Here is a 17720-nt window from a genome sequence, read left to right on the forward strand (position 1 = left end):
GAAAAGAACATTAAAAAGCCAAAATCCTCCACCAATTAATGAAAAAAATATTTAAGCAATACAAATATTTATTTAAATATAAAATAAAAAAAATCCCCTTAGCTAGAAAAATCTAATTGCAATGGTGCTAGTTTGAATCACTCTACTATACAAAAAAATGAAAAACAAAATAATAATATTATGTTTTAGTTTTTCAATAGAGATTGAAATATTGACTTATTAGAAACAAAAAAGTTGTATATCCTCTTCACCATTAGTCAAAAAGAAAATATTTTCTTCTCCATGAAACACTATTCTTTAATTTCAATCTCTATTTCAAAAACTTTTTAAGTTCATTTGTAGGGGTGTTCAAAACCAAACCAACCCAATAGAAAACCGCAAATCAAACCAAACCAAATCAAAACCGCAAAAAACCGCATTTGATTCAGATGCGTTTGGGTCATTTTTTAACAAAACCGCATGGTTTGGTTTGGTTTGCGGTTTGTGTTTTTCAAACCGAACTAAACCAAACCAAACCGCATTATGTTACAACCTAAACTTCAATTATCTCACATTCAACCCAAAACTCAAACTTAATATGCATTAATCTTACAATTAAAAATGATTTTCTCTTACTCACACTTAGGGTTTCAATTTCAACCTTCTTAAATCTCTCTTAGTAGTATCGCATATTCTTCTCATCTTCGTTACCACGTACGTTTCGCCTTTTCTACTCTAATATTTCCTCTCTTATGTTCTTTATTTTTTATTTTTTATGTTACTATTTTCTCTTCCAATTATGTTTTCATCACACATTTCTTCTCAATCCCTCATCTCTTGTGTTCTTTTTTTCATCTTCTCCAATCTCTCATCTCATATGTTTTTTATGTTTTATTATAATATCTTTGATATTATTTTATTCTACTATTTTATATATATTTTTTATTTTATTTTTTCTAATCTAATTTTTTGTATATTGAATGCGGAGTTTTTGTCTAAATATGACAAAGTTTGAGGTTATTTAGTAATGTATGAATGACTAAATACAAAATTATATAGTTCTCTATACGTGTATGTATGACTCAATAAAAATATTATAAAAAATCGAACCAATCAAAACCGCATTGGTTTGGTTTGATTTTATTTCTAAAAGGCAACCGAACCACATATTTTTTTTCTCTTACGGTTCGGATGATTTTTATCATCAAAACCGCCCAAACCGCACCGTCAACATCCCGACTCATTTTACCCCCTTAATCTAAGTTTTCCTATTTCTCTCTTAGAATCACAAAAAATCCAAATTTTCCCATTTCTCTCTTCTTTCCATACTCTCCACACATCTTTAATTTTCTTTCCTTTTTCCCCTTTTCATTTCTCATCCCTCACACACCTTTTTCCCTCTTACAAAAGAACCTACTTGTCACATTTACCTACGACTTGCGTTGTCTCTCTTACCCTCTCTCACACGCTCCTCTTCTCTTTTACTACAATCCAAGAACCTCTTCTTATATTTTACTTGCACCCTTCTCATAAGTAACTTACACACACAACAAAAAAAAATGCACCAAAATAACACCACACAAAAATGCTACTTTACTTTCTCACCGCTACAGATCTGAAACTCTTTGGATCTTCAAAACAACTCATTTTGATTTCTGGGTTTTCATATTTGGCCTATTGGGTCATTGAAAAACCATTCTTTTAAGGATTTTTTTGAAGAAAAAAAATGGGGTCTAGTAGTAGTAAAGGTGCTTCTTCTTGTAGTTCATCTTCTTCTTCTTCTTGTAGTTTGAGAAAGAATCGATCGAAGAGGCTTAGAGGTTTTCCTTCCTATTGTCTTGGAACAACTTCTGGATCTCGTGACAGTGATAATGATGAACGGGTAATGTTTGTTTTCTTATTTGAAATATTTATTTACCAATGCCACTTCTTTTTGTTCTTTTTTATTTTTTGAAAAAAATGTTTTTTTTTCTTCCTTGAAGATTGGATTTTGGATTGTATGATGAAGGTTCTACTAGGATCATACTGCTAAGGATTTTGAAACTTTTTGTTTTCTACCTCTTTTAACTGTTAGGTTAATTAGATTGGGAAGAACAAGTTTTCATGATTTTATCTTTTATTATAAAAGTTATATGATTTGATTTTTATTACTATATTGCATGGTTGAATTTCATTTTGTTTGCAAATGTTTTTGATTTGATTTAAAATATGATATTCGATGTTACTACATTGTAGTTTCTTATTAGGATTTTATTGAATAAACTACTGTTTTGTGTATCTATGCTTTCAGAATAAAAACTATGATGTTGAAACTGAAAGTTGTTGGTTTTTTTGTGTGGTTGTTTCTTGCCTTGCAATTTACTGCTGAAAGACTACCTAGAAATGGTTTCTTAATAGAGTAACTAATGTGTTCATTTCTTGTTACGATTCACAAGTTTTGGAAGTTCTGATGTGCTATAACTTGTTTGGCACCGAGTCGCTTTCGAATTTTTGGTTATTGGTCAAATTTTTGTGGTGTTAATTATCTAACTTTTGTTTGAAACTTGTGCTTTAGGTTTGTGATCAGAATAAAGTAAATGGAAGTGATGTTACATACAGCAGTAGCAATGAAATTGACTCGGATGAAGTGAAATCAGAGTCTTTTAGAAAAGTTAAACCTGATGGAATACCTTGTATGCCTTCTAACATTGATCTTGATGAGTGGAGTCACGCTGAATCCAGAACCGCGAGCATCTCGGCACATGGTTCTTCAACTCAGTCCACAAATTCTACAAGTCGGTTCCTTTCTCGGTTTAGCCTCATTCCGGGTAATATAAGCTTCAGGCTTAGCAGAACCACCAGCTTAGGGTCATCTCGGCCTTGTCCTGATTCTTCGGCAAATCTTTCTATTTTTAACAATGATGAAGACGAGCTTAGTCTCCATAATAGAAATGAAACTCAACAATATAGTGGCGGTAACATGCTTAATGGGTCTTTTGTAAGTCCAGTTCCTATACAGTATCACGGAGATGCTTCTAATAGTTTAAGTTCAAATGCCCCAATATTCGGTTTGGGTAGCAATTTGTCGAGCAGTCCTACACTGTCTCCTCTCGTAGATACTGTTAGAGATGGATACGCCATGCCAGAGATGCCTGGTATGAACATGTTTTCTCCAAGAATTAATACCGAGACAGGAAATGCCATGGATAGACGGAATGGAGCTCGAGAACCTGTTGACCGCAATGTTCGTTTCAGCCGAACTTTAAGCGTTGGAAGGCTTCGCGACAGAGTCCACCGCCGATCAGGATTGGCTGACTTCACCTTTTGCCCTCTGCAACAAGAGAGAGATGCTAGCGAGGATACTCGAAGACAAGTAGAGGAGAGGGGTACAGGAGTGCCACCATCTGATCGAAACGCTTTAAATTCTCGTACTACATCCGGATATCCTCTACCAAACAGGTCTAGCTCTCCATTCAGCACCCAAGACCACGAGGTTGAGGCTTCACGATCAAGAGAAACTAGGTATCAGGATCTACTAGAACATAGGTCCAATTTCCTCGAACGGAGAAGAAGAATACGATCTCAGGTATGATTTTTTCTGAACTTTTAGTAACAGCTATTGGTTTAATAATATGTAATGACTTTCTCCATGCCATGGATTTATAATTCAAAGTAAATGATCCCGATTTCAAATGGCTTAGGTTCGTGCTCTTCAGCGGTTGGGCAGCCGGTTTGAAAATCTTTCCGGACATGACAGATCATGTATCTTATCTGGTCAACATAGAAACGGTCGTTGTACATGCAGAATAAGTAGTCGCGAGAACAATTCAAATTCAAACGATGATACAAATGCTAGAGCTAGCATATCAAGAATAGTGATGTTAGCCGAAGCCTTATTTGAGGTTAACTTTATAAATTAGTGCACTCTTAGTTTCTATTTTTAAGGCCATTCATTATATGTTTATTCAAGTTGAATCCTTTATACATCATTAGGTTCTGGATGAAATTCACCAGCAATCAGTGGTTCTATCTTCCCGCCCTTCTGTATCTTCTATCGGATCTGTTCCCGCGCCTGCCGAAGTTGTCGAATCCTTACCAGTTAAATTATACACAAAGTCACACAAACATCAAGAAGAACCTGTACAGTAAGTATTCTAACATTTTTTTTTGCGAAAATATTGTTTTCATTGTTTGCGAAAATGTATTTTTCATCTTCTCTATCGCAATTGTTCATTATATGGCAATCCTTTAACATGACAGATGCTATATATGTCTTGTGGAGTATGAAGATGGAGACAGCATGCGAGTACTTCCTTGCCATCATGAATTTCATACAACATGTATCGACAAATGGCTGAAGGAGATTCACAGGTATGTCAGATCAGAGATTACTGCTCTTCTTCTGGTTAACATTAACAATACAGTCATAAACTTCAAAAAATGATAGAATTTTACAAAAAAAAAAACTATAGGCTCCATCATAAATCTGATATAGGAGCTTTATGGCAATAACTCTTGGCAATTCATTTCATATGAAAAACTTTAAGTGGTCCCTCCCTCCTGTAATAAATGTTTGAAATTTCTTTTTCATCTTTACATGCTTTGATTTTTCTATTTTTATTATTGTTCCGACAGGGTATGTCCACTATGTCGAGGAGATATTTGTATATCAGATTCACTCCCAACAGAGAACTAAAGTTGCAAATTGTTTATCAGCTGCATATACATTTGTGTAACTACGAAGCATCAGAATCATCTCAACTTTGTATTATCATTGTTGTCAATGATTGTTTAATACAATTTTCTCAATAATAAATATCAAACATCAGTTGAAATATATACTTCAAACGAATTCTAGCTCTTTTTTCTTCTTTCTATCTATATGTAACTCATCATGACACACATTCACGCAGTCAAAGAATTCGTGACCGTGAGCTCTCAGTCTGACGGTTACGTATCTTCTGACTGCGCGAGTGCAAACAGTCACTGTTTGCGTGCAATCCATGTTGCCACTTAGAGAGGAATTCTGCCAACATGTTGCACTAAAAAAAAGTATCATGATGAGTATGATACCTTCTTTTGGTGAAAGTTACATGATTCCGCAAAAGGAGGGGGAAATTTGTGGTTTTGAACCAAGCATCTTTGACTGAAGTGTTTCTGTTTAAACTAGACAAAAGTGCTTGAAAATAAGAAACGGTTGTGCACGCGTGTAACATTCTTTTCACTTTTCAGAGGAAAAAAAGGGAAAGGGAAAGAAACATGCGAAGTGTAGTTTGAGAATATAAGGAAGCTGTCTCCTTAAAAGAACAACTAGAATGGGGTTTGTACAACCTGCTATGCTTTTTTGTTGTCTGGTTAAAGTTGATCTCACACATAAATTTTTTGAATCAACTACTGTTGATGTGTATAATAAAGTATCCATTTTTGAACACCACAAATATTTGAGAATCTAAAGCTATTTAGTATATTTGAAAATTGTTTGGAATTCCAATGATGATTGGCATTGTTCTTCATAAGTAAAAGTTTATGATTTATTTTTTATAATATGATGTCTAAGTAAAAAAATACCAAATATGTGTGGTTTAATAAGTTATTTGTTGTCTAATTTTTTTCATATGGTTATCACTTAAGTAATAATTTCAATTGTCAAGATTACGAGACTCATTGTTGAGTAGTTTGGTTATAGGAAAATTTAGGACATGTTTGAAATGCATCTTAAAAACTCTTTTTTAGTTTTTAAAAATTTAAAATTTAAAAACTTGTTTGAATATAATGTTTTACAAAAGTATTTTTAAAAACTCTTTTCTATTTTCCAGTTTTTAAAAGCAAAAAAGTGAAACAGTTTAGTTGTGTTTTGCTTCTTACTTTTCAGTTTTTAGTATTATAAAACTTAGAAAAAACATAGAAAATTTATAATTTTCATTAATGACATTAATGTAATTTTAATAATTTTTATATTTTTAAAATAAAATAAAAAAACATATTCGAAAGAGTATGATATTTCTTTTATTTATGCAATTTTTATGTATAAGGAACATTTCCAAATATGTTTATTTATTTTAGTTAATTTTTTTTTGTATTTCTTAATTATTTTCACTATATAACTTTTTTTTATTAAATGTGCAATCCCATTTTTTACTTGTTTTCTTCTTATTATTATATTTTTTAATTTTATTTTAAATTCTCAAAGTAATAAAAATTCACTTTCATGTAAATTTATTCACTATTTTGAAAATCAGATTGGTCATCTAATCAATAAGAGTACTGAATCATTAATTTATTGATCAAACCACTATGTCATTGGTCGAACCGCATGACTAAACCAGATTAATCTAGATAATTAGGTTGAATAAATCAGTCTCTATGAAAAAAATGTATAGTTATTAAATCGGTCGAACCAAATGATTCAGTCTCTAAAAAAATTACGACACCTATAAAATTTCAAAATTTTAAAATATCATAGTTTAACAAATTCATTCTTTAAACTCAAATTTTAAACATATTTATCGCACACAACAAAATAGGACATAATACAAATCTAAATAAAATAAACTCGAATAACAAAATAATGCATTGTCTAATCAATTAGATTTAAGGAGTGAAAGGTGTTCCAATTAAGTTTTAAGCAAAATCTAATTATATTTTTTTATATTTTTTTTATCAAAACGGCATCGTATTTTGTGAAAAAAAGCAAACAATTAATCTGTCGATTTTTAAAAATCGTCGGTTCTTCAATTTTTACCGATATTGACCGGTTTGGTCAATTCTCACTGATTTAATAGCTTATCCGATCCACCAATCAAACCATACCAATGACCCCTTTGATTTTTGATTCGATCGGTTCAATCGACAGGTCCAATACGGTTTCTAAAACATTGAATTTTATCACTTCGACTTTAAAATATTATATAGTTAAATCTTATTAATACTATTTTTTGTTTGTTTTTAATGTTCTTATAATTTATTTAAATTTAATTTTTTGTTTGTTTTATTATTTAATTTTTTAACACAACATTTTCTCCTCCATACTTTATACCACATTCTGCATGGTCATTACAACTTTATATATTTTTAACAATTTTAAACTATTAAAAATTATCAAAGTTATTAAAAATAATTAATTCCTATTTTGTTTAAGAAAAATGTTATTAAAAATAATAATTAAAAAAATAAAGAAAAATATTCATCAAACAAGTGTTATGTGATTTGAAAAATTAAAAATTGATTTAACCCAATTATTTGTATTCGAACAAATATCAATTAATTTTCTTAAATTTGTAATATTTTATACAATAAAATAGATTTTAAAAGTAGATGACAAAATATGCTTATTCTCTTCTTAAAATACTATTAAAAAATTAGATTATCAAACAAGTTTTTTCATTTTCATATTTTCAAAACAGTTTTTAAAATTGGTTTATCAAACAAATTTTTTGTTAATTTTTTTTTTAAAAATAGTTTTTTAAAATAGATTTGAAAAACAAATTTTAAGAACTAAAATTGAAAAGTGTTTCAAACAGGCCCTTAATCTCTGATTTTAAAATAAAATAATAGGAAGAAAATGTTTGAGTTAATAAAGAATAATAACAATATAAATGTGGTAAATTTCGAAAGCACTCTCTATCAAAATTTTAAATATGGTACTCATATTCAAAACATTTGAAGGAAGTGAGATCAAATAAAAAAATATTTTGAAATTAAAAAAAAAGTACATTTAACTTTAGTTCTATCACTATTTATTCGAGTGGGATCTAACTTAAAGTTTAGTCTAAGGGGTGTGACGAAAGTATGACTCAAGAGACTTTAAGTGAAGTCTTGTCTAAGGTCTTAAAAGAAGTCCTGCCCAAGGAGCTCAATGCCTCGTCTGAGAGATTTGGGTCTCATCAGTCAATGCTCAACGTATAATCTCGCCCGAGGGACTGAAAGTCCCACCAAACAGGCTTACCTTAACACCCTGTCAAATTAACTTGTAGTTTTCTCAGGCGGGATCTAACTTAAACTTTATCCCAAGGGGTGCGACCAAAGTCTGGCTCAAGAGACTTTAAGTAAAATATTGTTTGAGGGCTTGATAGAAGTTCTGCCTTAGGGGCTTAACACCTCGCATAAGGGACTTGGAGTCTCATCAGTTAATGATCAATGCATGTTCTTGCTTGAGGGATTGAGAGTCCCACAAAACAGGCTTGTCTCAACATTCCACTTGAGTAACTTGGAGTTTTCTCGTGAGGGATGTAACTTAAAGTTTAGCCCAAAGGGTGTGATCAAAGTCTGACTTAAGAGACTTTAAGTAAAGCCTTTTCTAAGGGCTTGTTCGAAGTCCCACATAAGGGACTTAACGCCTCGCCTGAAGGACTTGGGTCCCCTTGAATAGATATCACCAACGCTCTGTTGTTTAAAGCACTTCACCCTTTATCAAATGTCATGAAGGACAAAAATGTTGAAAATATAGGAAACTAAAATTTACATTAAAATGTATCAAAATATATAAAGTTTACATATTATCAAAATAGGAAGGATACCGCATCGTTGAGTTGTCCCTCGATGTTGGTTTATCCTTCTTATGAGCACCCTTTATTTTTATCAGTTGCGGCAGTGATTTCAAATTTGTGGTTTCTGGATAGGCAATATTCCTCAGTTGCTCTTTGATGTGGAGTTTCATGTTGTCATTGGTTTTCAAGAATGTCTCTTAAATCACTTTCCATTCGGTCAAGATAAATGTATTTGATTTACCGTCCTTCATCACACCATCACCATCAAAGCAAAGCCTTTTTCAGTGGATGTAAACCTCATCCATTTATATTGGACTATCAAACTTTCTTTGAAATTAAAGAGTGAAATATCGTACGTCTTCCTAATTGTACAACCTCACTTTGAGCTATGTGAACCAACTTTCTCAATTTGTTTATCTTCGTAAAAAATAAAGTTCAATCTCGTTCAAGAAATATTGCCCACCAACTGTGAATAGAGATTGTTGTCTCTGAATCTCTTTTTCAACATCGTAATACTGCGATCAAATGATATGTGTATCTCATTATGCTGATTTTGGATCATTTGGTTCACAGAGTCTCAATTTATACACAAATCGCCTTTACTATTTTCCAACCAATTCTTCAATGTAGCATGGGCACATTCAACTTAGTTAGTTGTTGTATTTCCAAAGTGTTTAACCTGATCAGTCCAAGCACAAACAATTTTCTCTTTCACCTGGTCTAGAAGTGTATTTTTAACATATTTCAAGAAATCCGAATATTTCTCACACACATTCCTGAAAAGTATAATATAATCAACTTATAACTCTTTTGTAGAAGAATTTATTATAACATTTCAAGCATTCATTATTCTTTCTAGTATCACACTGACTTTGATCATTTTCCCATTTTCACCCTTTATTTGTGTGGTCCCTACCGCAGGCTTATGTATATTTCTCACATTCTTTGTGATGTGATACCTACAAAGTAATGCATATGATGTAGGAAACACCTTTGCAACCGAATTCATCAATGTGGTCTCACGATTGGTGACAATGACCTTCAGCGTGTTTTCTTTGTCCTTCAACATTGTCCAACGCATTTCTAAAGCTCAAGTAACGTTGTCATTTTTTTCAATTTCCTAAAATGCAAAACCAACATAAAATTTATTTTCCGTAGAAGTAACACCAATAATTTCTAATAGTGGAATCATGTACTTGTTGGTCATATATGTTGAATCAACAATGAGTACATTGTGAAATGTATTGAATAACTTTATGGAATCATAATAAGTCTAAAATATATCTCTAATGATTTATCCATCCTCGCACACTCGGTACCTAGATACATAATCATTCATCCAGAAGCTTCAATAATTATTGCATTTCAATTCTATCCACTCTTAACGCCTTGTTGTTTCTGACACGAATATTGTATACTTGCTCGATATTTGAGATATTTTGAGGTATTTTCTGTTTCAAAGTTGCAAGTATGTTTTTCAGCTGCACCATATTCGATGTCATGTTAGAAACAATTTCCTTCTCTTCAGCCATAAGACGACATGCAATGGGATGACCGGTTAACTTGCAACATATGTCAGTATTATGTGTACCACAAAACACATTAAATCTCAATTTATTATTTTTCTAAAGCTATTCACTCAACTTAAAAGAACACTCACATTTTCTCAAACGGTTGTCATCTCTTTTCAACTTCTGGATAGGAATTATGTAATTGCCACTTCTTTCGCATATTAGTGTCGCAAATGCAAGTCTTCTATCTGAATTGTTATCCGACCTTCCAATTACGCTAAAACCCAATTTTGCAACCTCTGTGTGGATCCATTGGAACATATAATGACAAACAATAAACTCTTGTTCATTTGTAAATTGGTTGCCAACATCTACCTTGACACCAACCAGTTTGACATCTGTAAACACAATAAGGTTGGAGAAAACATCAGGGTGCATCATTTCTAAGGTCAATCATAAAAGAAAATATTCAAAAATATTTAAATTTAACTCTAAACGAATTCGGAACTGCACTTCCAGATAACATTCAACCAAAATCTATAAATACATTTTTGGACGCAACATTCATTTTTTTTAGAGCAAAAACCAAATTAATGTAAGGAATGAGGAAGAAAATACATGTACATTACCGTAAATTTCAACTTCTTTTTTTCCTTTTGATGTAAAAAAAATAGACAAATGATGTTTTGAAGTAGAAAAGTTGATTAAGTGTGGAATGATGTTTTGATAGGGTTTGAACGAAAATGGTGTGTTTGATCATGATTGAAGCAAACATGCGAGACGATGTTTTATTAAATTTTCCGCTTGACAAATCCGAAAATTCATTTTTGGTATTGTTATATGTGACATTTTTTTAAATCACCACTTGATAAATCAGGAAGTACACTTCCCTATTTGTCACTAAATTGTTAAATGTACAAAATCTTTAAAAGGACGTGTCCGAAAATACATATCCAAACTCATTGTTTGAGAAAAATATAGGTGTGTCTAAATAATACATATTTTAATATAATCTAGATACATCCAAAAATACACTTTCGAATTCGCAAGAACATTTTTAATATCTCAACAAGTTTTTTTTTTCTTAAAAAATTTAAAATAAATATAAAAAGGAGATACAAGTAAAAAAAGGGAGCAAATAACAATTCTTTACTATAGCTTCTCAAGCATTAACACCCCAAAAGCCCGTTAGTACGAACAGCCCAAGCCTTTATCTTCTCACAATTCATTCAAAAAAAAAAAGAAGACAGAAAGAACACTGAGTTGAGCTGAGTTGTGACAACTGAACGAGTTTGAATGTGTTAGAGTGAAAGGTATAGTATAATGGTGTAGTCAAATTGTGAAAGAAGATGAACAACATTAACGAAGATGCTTCGGCACAAGATCTCGAACCTCAAAGCGATCACAGCTCCGATTATTTAGCTCAGCCTCAACCCCGCCGTCTACGCGGCTTCGCTGCCACGGCGGCGGGGACCAATTCCACCGGAAAGGGGAAAAAGGAGAGAGAAAAAGAGAAGGAACGAACGAAGCTCCGAGAACGACACCGTCGAGCCATCACCAGCCGAATGTTGGCTGGACTCCGTCAGTATGGTAATTTCCCTCTTCCGGCGCGTGCTGACATAAACGACGTACTCGCTGCTCTCGCGCGTGAAGCTGGTTGGATTGTTGACGCCGATGGAACTACCTACCGCCAGTGCTTACCTCCTTCTCACATGGTTTCATTCGTGTTTTTTCAATTTCGTGATTGAATTTGAATTAACTTATCTAATGATTCTCTTTACTTGTTTTATAAGTTCTAGTTTTCTTTATAGGTTAGAAGCTACCTAGGCCTAGCACCACAATTCTGGTGGTGAATTCGGACACGACACTGACACTGACACACATCCACACAGGTAATAACTTGAAAAATATGAATGAATTGAACTTAATCACAAGTGTCGGTGTTGCACGGACAAGGACGGACACACCTTTTTACTGAGATGTTGATGAGAATTAACCAATTGTGATAATGACTTTGGAATTAGTTGTTGCTTAGAATTATTTTTTTGGTCTTAATCATGATGGCAATTGGTTAGGATGTAAGTAAAGATAGATCGAATATTATTACTACCCAAGCATTCGACCTTAGCTAGAATGCTTTAATCACTTGTGCTCAACCACTTGATTTAGTTGGTGCTTAGATTGTGTAGGAATTTCCGCCTTCATTGTGGTTTGGTCTGCCCCTAGTCGCCTAAATTGCAGCATTGGACTTGCTTTCATCGCAATCTCCAACACCTTCATACTGTTGGGTTTGAAGGGGTGGATTTACTTCCATATTGCTTAGAGATATGGCTCGTGTTTATAAGTGGGGGCAATCCTCACCTTACAAGTCGGTTTTGTAGGGTTGAGATAGGCCAAACCACAATTCTTAAGATGGTATCAGAGCCTATCCTGGATCACTTGTTGGGCTTCCCGCATCATCCACGCTTCGGACTCAGTGAGTCTCGAACATGTGGGTGTGTGTTGGAGTTTCCGCCTTTGTTGCGGTCTCGGTAAGAAAATATATAGATCTATATTGAAATGTTGGGTTGGGAAAAATTAACAATTTTGGGTTTGTTAGTGTTTATGTTTGATTAAGGTATTAATATGCAGGGATCATTTGCGGCAAGGTCAGTTGATAGTCAACTATCTGGTGGTTCGTTGAGAACTTGTTCAGTTAAGGAAACACTGGAGAATCAGCCACCAGTACTTCGAATTGATGAATGCTTGTCTCCTGCATCTATTGATTCTGTTGTAATTGCAGAAAGGGACTCAAAGAATGGAAAATATGCAAGTGTAAGCCCCATCAATTCAGTTGACTGCTTGGAGGCTGATCAGGTGATTTTTGGTGACTAATTCGATCGTTTCGTATCATATTTAGTGCAGATTTAGTGCAGATTTTTGGTGTATTTTTTTTATATACTAATGTTTGAAGATTGTAAACTGGACATTTTTAAACTAGACTTTTCCTGACAAGCCAGAGTTTTCTACCAATTTGCATAAAGCTTATTTCTTTCTTCATTGTTTTAAACCCAGGTGGTGGGTTTAAATTTATGACAGGGTTGTGGAGCAGTTATTTAACAGGACCATCTAATTTTGTAATTTATTGATGCAGCTTATGCAAGATATTCATTCTGGGGTGCATGAAAGTGACTTCAATTGCACACCTTATGTCCCTGTTTACATAAAACTTCCAGTAAGTGTCTTCTATTTATTGTTTGCTTAATGTGTAGCCAGCATCCAACCTGTGATATATGTTCTAGACAAAAACTTATATATTTACAGGTTTCACTTAGTGTGTCTTTTGTATGCTTTAAATCTGTTTGCCTTGTAATGATCATAGGGTTTCTAAAATTAGTGGTTTATTGCAGGCTGGTATTATTAATAAATTTTGCCAGTTGATGGATCCTGAAGGCATTAGGCAAGAGCTAATCCATATTAAGTCCTTAAATATTGATGGTGTTGTTGTGGATTGTTGGTGGGGCATTGTTGAAGGCTGGAACCCACAGAAATACGTGTGGTCTGGTTATAGGGAGCTTTTTAACATTATTAGAGAATTCAAGCTTAATTTACAGGTATATATTTCTATTGCTCATATCATGTTATACATGCATCCATGTCCTTCAAAATGGAAAATTTATCTAAAATGATTATGACTTTGACTTGTCTATATACAATATAATATATGATGCATTAATAAAACCAACCAAATAATTTATTTTCTATTACAAGGGTGTGTTTTGCTGTTAGGAATTCTGTTAAATCTAGAAGCCCTACGTATAAAATGCTTAAAACTATTACAATATGATGGCATTGATGAGATGAAGTAAAGAGAAGCATAACTTAGTGGATGTATGATGTCTGTTGTATTATTTCTGAAATTATTTTTTACCGTGATACATAAAATTCATTCTCTAGCTTGGGTAGTAGTATAGTATGTGAAAATGAAGCATTTCATTATTTTAAAGCATGTTAGAAGTTTCTATAATTATACGTGTATCCTTGTTGTGGGGTTTGGAAAGCATCTTTAATGTTGTTTGAGAACTGATCTTGATTCTTATTTCAAATTCTGAAGGTTGTTATGGCGTTTCATGAATGTGGAGGGAATGATTCTAGTGATGCATTGATTTCCCTCCCACAATGGGTTTTAGATATTGGAAAAGACAACCAGGACATATTTTTCACAGATCGTGAAGGACAGAGAAATACTGAATGCTTATCTTGGGGGATTGACAAAGAGCGGGTTCTCAAAGGAAGAACTGGAATCGAGGTATAAATATCTAATAGATCTATTCCTATCCGTGATTCAACTATTAGGCGTTCACTGCTCTCAAATGCCTGTTATTTAATGTGTTTACAATACCAATTTCCAGTGTATTTGCATATCACCAAAATGGAAAAAAGTTTATTTCTTGTGTGTGATTTTTCACGGTTATAGGAGGTTCTGCATTTCATAGATTGTACACTCTAAGTGTTTGCCAATTATAAATAATGTGTTCTGTTTTATTGTGTGTTTGTTACTGATTAGTCTTCTGCAATATATGCAGGTTTATTTTGATATGATGAGAAGCTTTCGGACAGAGTTTGATGACCTGTTTACAGAAGGTTTAATTTATGCTGTAGAAGTTGGACTTGGAGCATCTGGCGAGCTGAAATACCCTTCTTTTTCAGAAAGGATGGGGTGGAGGTATCCTGGTATTGGTGAGTTTCAGGTACCTCATTTTTTTGGCCCGTTTAAAAACAGTTGCATTACTGTGTATCAGAAGTAACATGTGCTATCATATTTTATATGCTAATAAAGAATTCTGGTTTTCTATCTAATCCTCTATGACCAGTGCTATGATAAATACCTGCAACATAGTCTGCGCAGAGCAGCCAAACTACGCGGTCACTCTTTCTGGGCTAGAGGACCTGATAATGCTGGGCACTACAATTCTATGCCACACGAGACTGGATTCTTTTGTGAACGGGGTGATTACAACAACTATTATGGACGCTTCTTCTTACATTGGTACTCCCAGACTTTAATAGACCATGCGGATAATGTTTTGTCTCTTGCAAGCCTTGCTTTTGAGGAAACAAAAATTATTGTCAAGGTAGGTTTCCTGTTTTTCATGTTGTAGTTGTTGGCTAAATTTGGATGACGCCAATTGCTACCAGTGCATTTATAATTGATAGATGGTAGCTAGAATCGGTTTGGTATCCCCTTAAATCTAAAAAAAATTATTCATGGAATAAATCCTAATGGTGTATAATTTATTGTCCCTTGAAAATTATAGATGTGGTCATAAATAAATATCTTTTTCGTTTTAAAAAAAGCATAATAGTAAGTAGCAAAAGAGAACCTAATTAATATCTTGTGAGCTATGAAAAAGTTGGCAAGGAAGTGATATCCCATCATATCTCAAAGGAAACACTTTCAGGATCAATAGCAGATCTCAAAAATCAACAACATAATGGAATTAATGGCCAAGTCATATGATGGCATTTTCATGCAACAAAACCCAAAAGAGTCGGGGTTGAAATGCAAGAGGTTAGAATCTTGTTGGTAACGATTGCGAGAGACAGGAAACCGGTAGAACATAGGAAGTGAACCATAAGAGATAATAATAAACTTGAAAAGGGAAGTACAACCTTAGTCTTACTTAGTCACATCACATGGGATGAAGTTCAATCTCCGAAAGAATAGGAACATTACTCTATAAAGTTTAATGTCTTATTGACTTTTATGGCAAACATTTTAAGTTTTAGAAAATCTTACTCCCAATAAATTTTCCCTGCCTTTAAGTCTTACCCATAAATCAAACATAGACTGTGTGAAAGTTTTAATGATGTAATTTTGTATAAAGTTCATCCTTGGTCTTTTCATCCCATTTTAACGGGATATCGAACTAATAATAATTGCTTAATGCTTTTTTATAAGCAGTGCCTAATAGTACATTATAATTCTTAATTATGGTGTTTGCAAAAGCATGACTAATTCAGTCTGTCTAAGTTATTTTATTCTGCAGTATAGTTTTGTTTCCATTATGGGTCTATTCTAGACAGTCTTACCTTTGATTCACGGCTCAAACTTGTGACGGAGGCTCTCCTTGGTTATTGTATTAAACTTAATTCTGCCAATTCTTTTTAATGCTCTCCTTGGTTATTGCATTAATCTTAATTCTGTCAATTCTTTTTAATATGTTAACGTGGTGATCCTATTTTATCTGAAATCATAGTCAATAATAATAATTTATTTCGGATGCTTGTCTTTATTCATTTGAAATGCTTCTGTTAGAATTTTTATTTTTTTTGGCTTTGTGTACTGGTATGGGATCAGAATTCAGGATTTAACTATCCAATGCAAAAACGAAAAAATCAAGTTTAATCATCAACTGTTTTCTGATTAGTTGTTTAGCATGTTAGTACCTTGACATCTAATGTTAGGAAGCATGGTTCACTGCAGTGCACCTCTTAAGAAAAACATATCCTGCCGTTCAAAGTTAAAGCATGTCAACTGAAGTTGTGTTCTTCTCTCTAAATCAATGAATAAATGCTGCAGGTTCCTGCTGTACACTGGTGGTACAAGACTCCTAGTCATGCAGCAGAGTTGACAGCAGGATATCATAACCCCACAAATCAGGATGGATACTCTCCGGTGTTTGAGGTTCTGAAAAAACACGCTGTCACCATGAAATTTGTCTGCTTAGGATTTAATCTTTTCAACCAGGAAGCTAATGACTCATTGGTTGATCCAGAGGGATTGAGTTGGCAGGTAATTTAAGTTTCTTGCACCTTTAATATTAGTTTACCACCTTAATCCAGCTTTGAAGTGACTTGTATGATGGGTGATTGCACAGATATTAAACTCAGCTTGGGAACGAGGTTTGGTCACTGCTGGAGAGAACACACTCTTTTGCTATGATAGAGAAAGGTACAAGAGATTGGTCGAGATGGCAAAGCCCAGAAATGATCCTGATCAGCGGCACTTTTCATTCTTTGTTCATCAGCAACCCTCTCTACTTCAGGGAAATGTTTGCTTGTCGGAATTGGATTTCTTCATCAAATGCATGCATGGTAAGAATCCTTAGAATTCATTTTGATCTATCATCTGTGTATGTTGGAAATTATCAAGTTTTGTATTGTTTCTCATTTTAGCAAATATTTTTCATTTAATTTTTATTTTAGCTTGTTATTCTTGCAGGTGAGATGACAGGGGATCTGTAATGGCTGCAAATCTCACTTTTTAACTATGTCGTTTTGCTGGGTGTGGTTATCCTGTTGTGGCTGCGTAGGGACATGATTGAAAATTGCTAGTCGTCTTATCTTATTGTACTTCAATGTCTTCAGTGACAACGTTGGCTATATAAGCTTTGTGTAAAGCCGTAATATAATTTTCTCATAAAAAAGCCATAATCTAAGTTCTTTAATTAATAAAAGAAAACGAGAGAAAACTAAGCTATGAAGAATTAAATTTCATAGAATCTGTTTAAGTAAGCGGGTGATAAATAGAGAACACTCTCACTTCTCACTTCTTGAACAAGCTATAGAAGCAACCCAATTAGCATTAACATTCCCTTCCCGAAAACAAATTGTCATTCTTTATGAATAAGACATTGAATACAATCCAAGTGAGACTCGTTAAGATAAGTAGAAGACATTCTCTTGAATAAATTTTAGAATTTTTGGACTTGCAAATCACATTTTTGAAACTATGATTTCATGCAAAATCAAAGCCATCATAAATAAATGGTTTGAAGCTCCG

The 17720-nt window shown here is 33.4% G+C and overlaps 2 protein-coding genes across 4 annotated transcripts; both read left to right on the top strand.

Annotated features, from left to right (window-relative positions):
- The first annotated feature begins 1341 nt into the window (after positions 1-1341).
- Positions 1342-4799, top strand: LOC127119890 (probable E3 ubiquitin-protein ligase HIP1). The gene is made up of 6 exons (XM_051050253.1): positions 1342-1861; positions 2534-3544; positions 3660-3860; positions 3952-4103; positions 4219-4329; positions 4594-4799. Exons 1-6 carry the CDS (start codon positions 1706-1708, stop codon positions 4652-4654), a joined length of 1692 nt encoding a protein of 563 aa, XP_050906210.1. The 5' UTR covers positions 1342-1705; the 3' UTR covers positions 4655-4799.
- A 6391-nt stretch (positions 4800-11190) lies between these two features.
- LOC127119891 (beta-amylase 8) lies at positions 11191-17371 on the top strand. 3 transcript variants are annotated; one of them, XM_051050255.1, is made up of 10 exons: positions 11191-11670; positions 12587-12811; positions 13089-13169; positions 13345-13548; positions 14049-14243; positions 14521-14685; positions 14809-15069; positions 16518-16730; positions 16816-17032; positions 17144-17371. In XM_051050255.1, the coding sequence occupies exons 1-10, from the start codon at positions 11305-11307 to the stop codon at positions 17161-17163; spliced, it is 1947 nt and encodes a 648-aa protein (XP_050906212.1). In that variant the 5' UTR covers positions 11191-11304; the 3' UTR covers positions 17164-17371. The 3 variants fall into 3 exon arrangements, with proteins under 3 accessions (XP_050906212.1, XP_050906211.1, XP_050906213.1); XM_051050254.1 differs by having other exon boundaries at positions 17160-17371; XM_051050256.1 differs by lacking the exon at positions 11191-11670 and adding an exon at positions 11677-12486 and having other exon boundaries at positions 17160-17371.
- Positions 17372-17720: the final 349 nt, after the last annotated feature.

This window comes from Lathyrus oleraceus, chromosome 2 (assembly GCF_024323335.1).
Source record: "Lathyrus oleraceus cultivar Zhongwan6 chromosome 2, CAAS_Psat_ZW6_1.0, whole genome shotgun sequence".
Classification (NCBI taxonomy): Eukaryota; Viridiplantae; Streptophyta; class Magnoliopsida; order Fabales; family Fabaceae; genus Lathyrus; species Lathyrus oleraceus.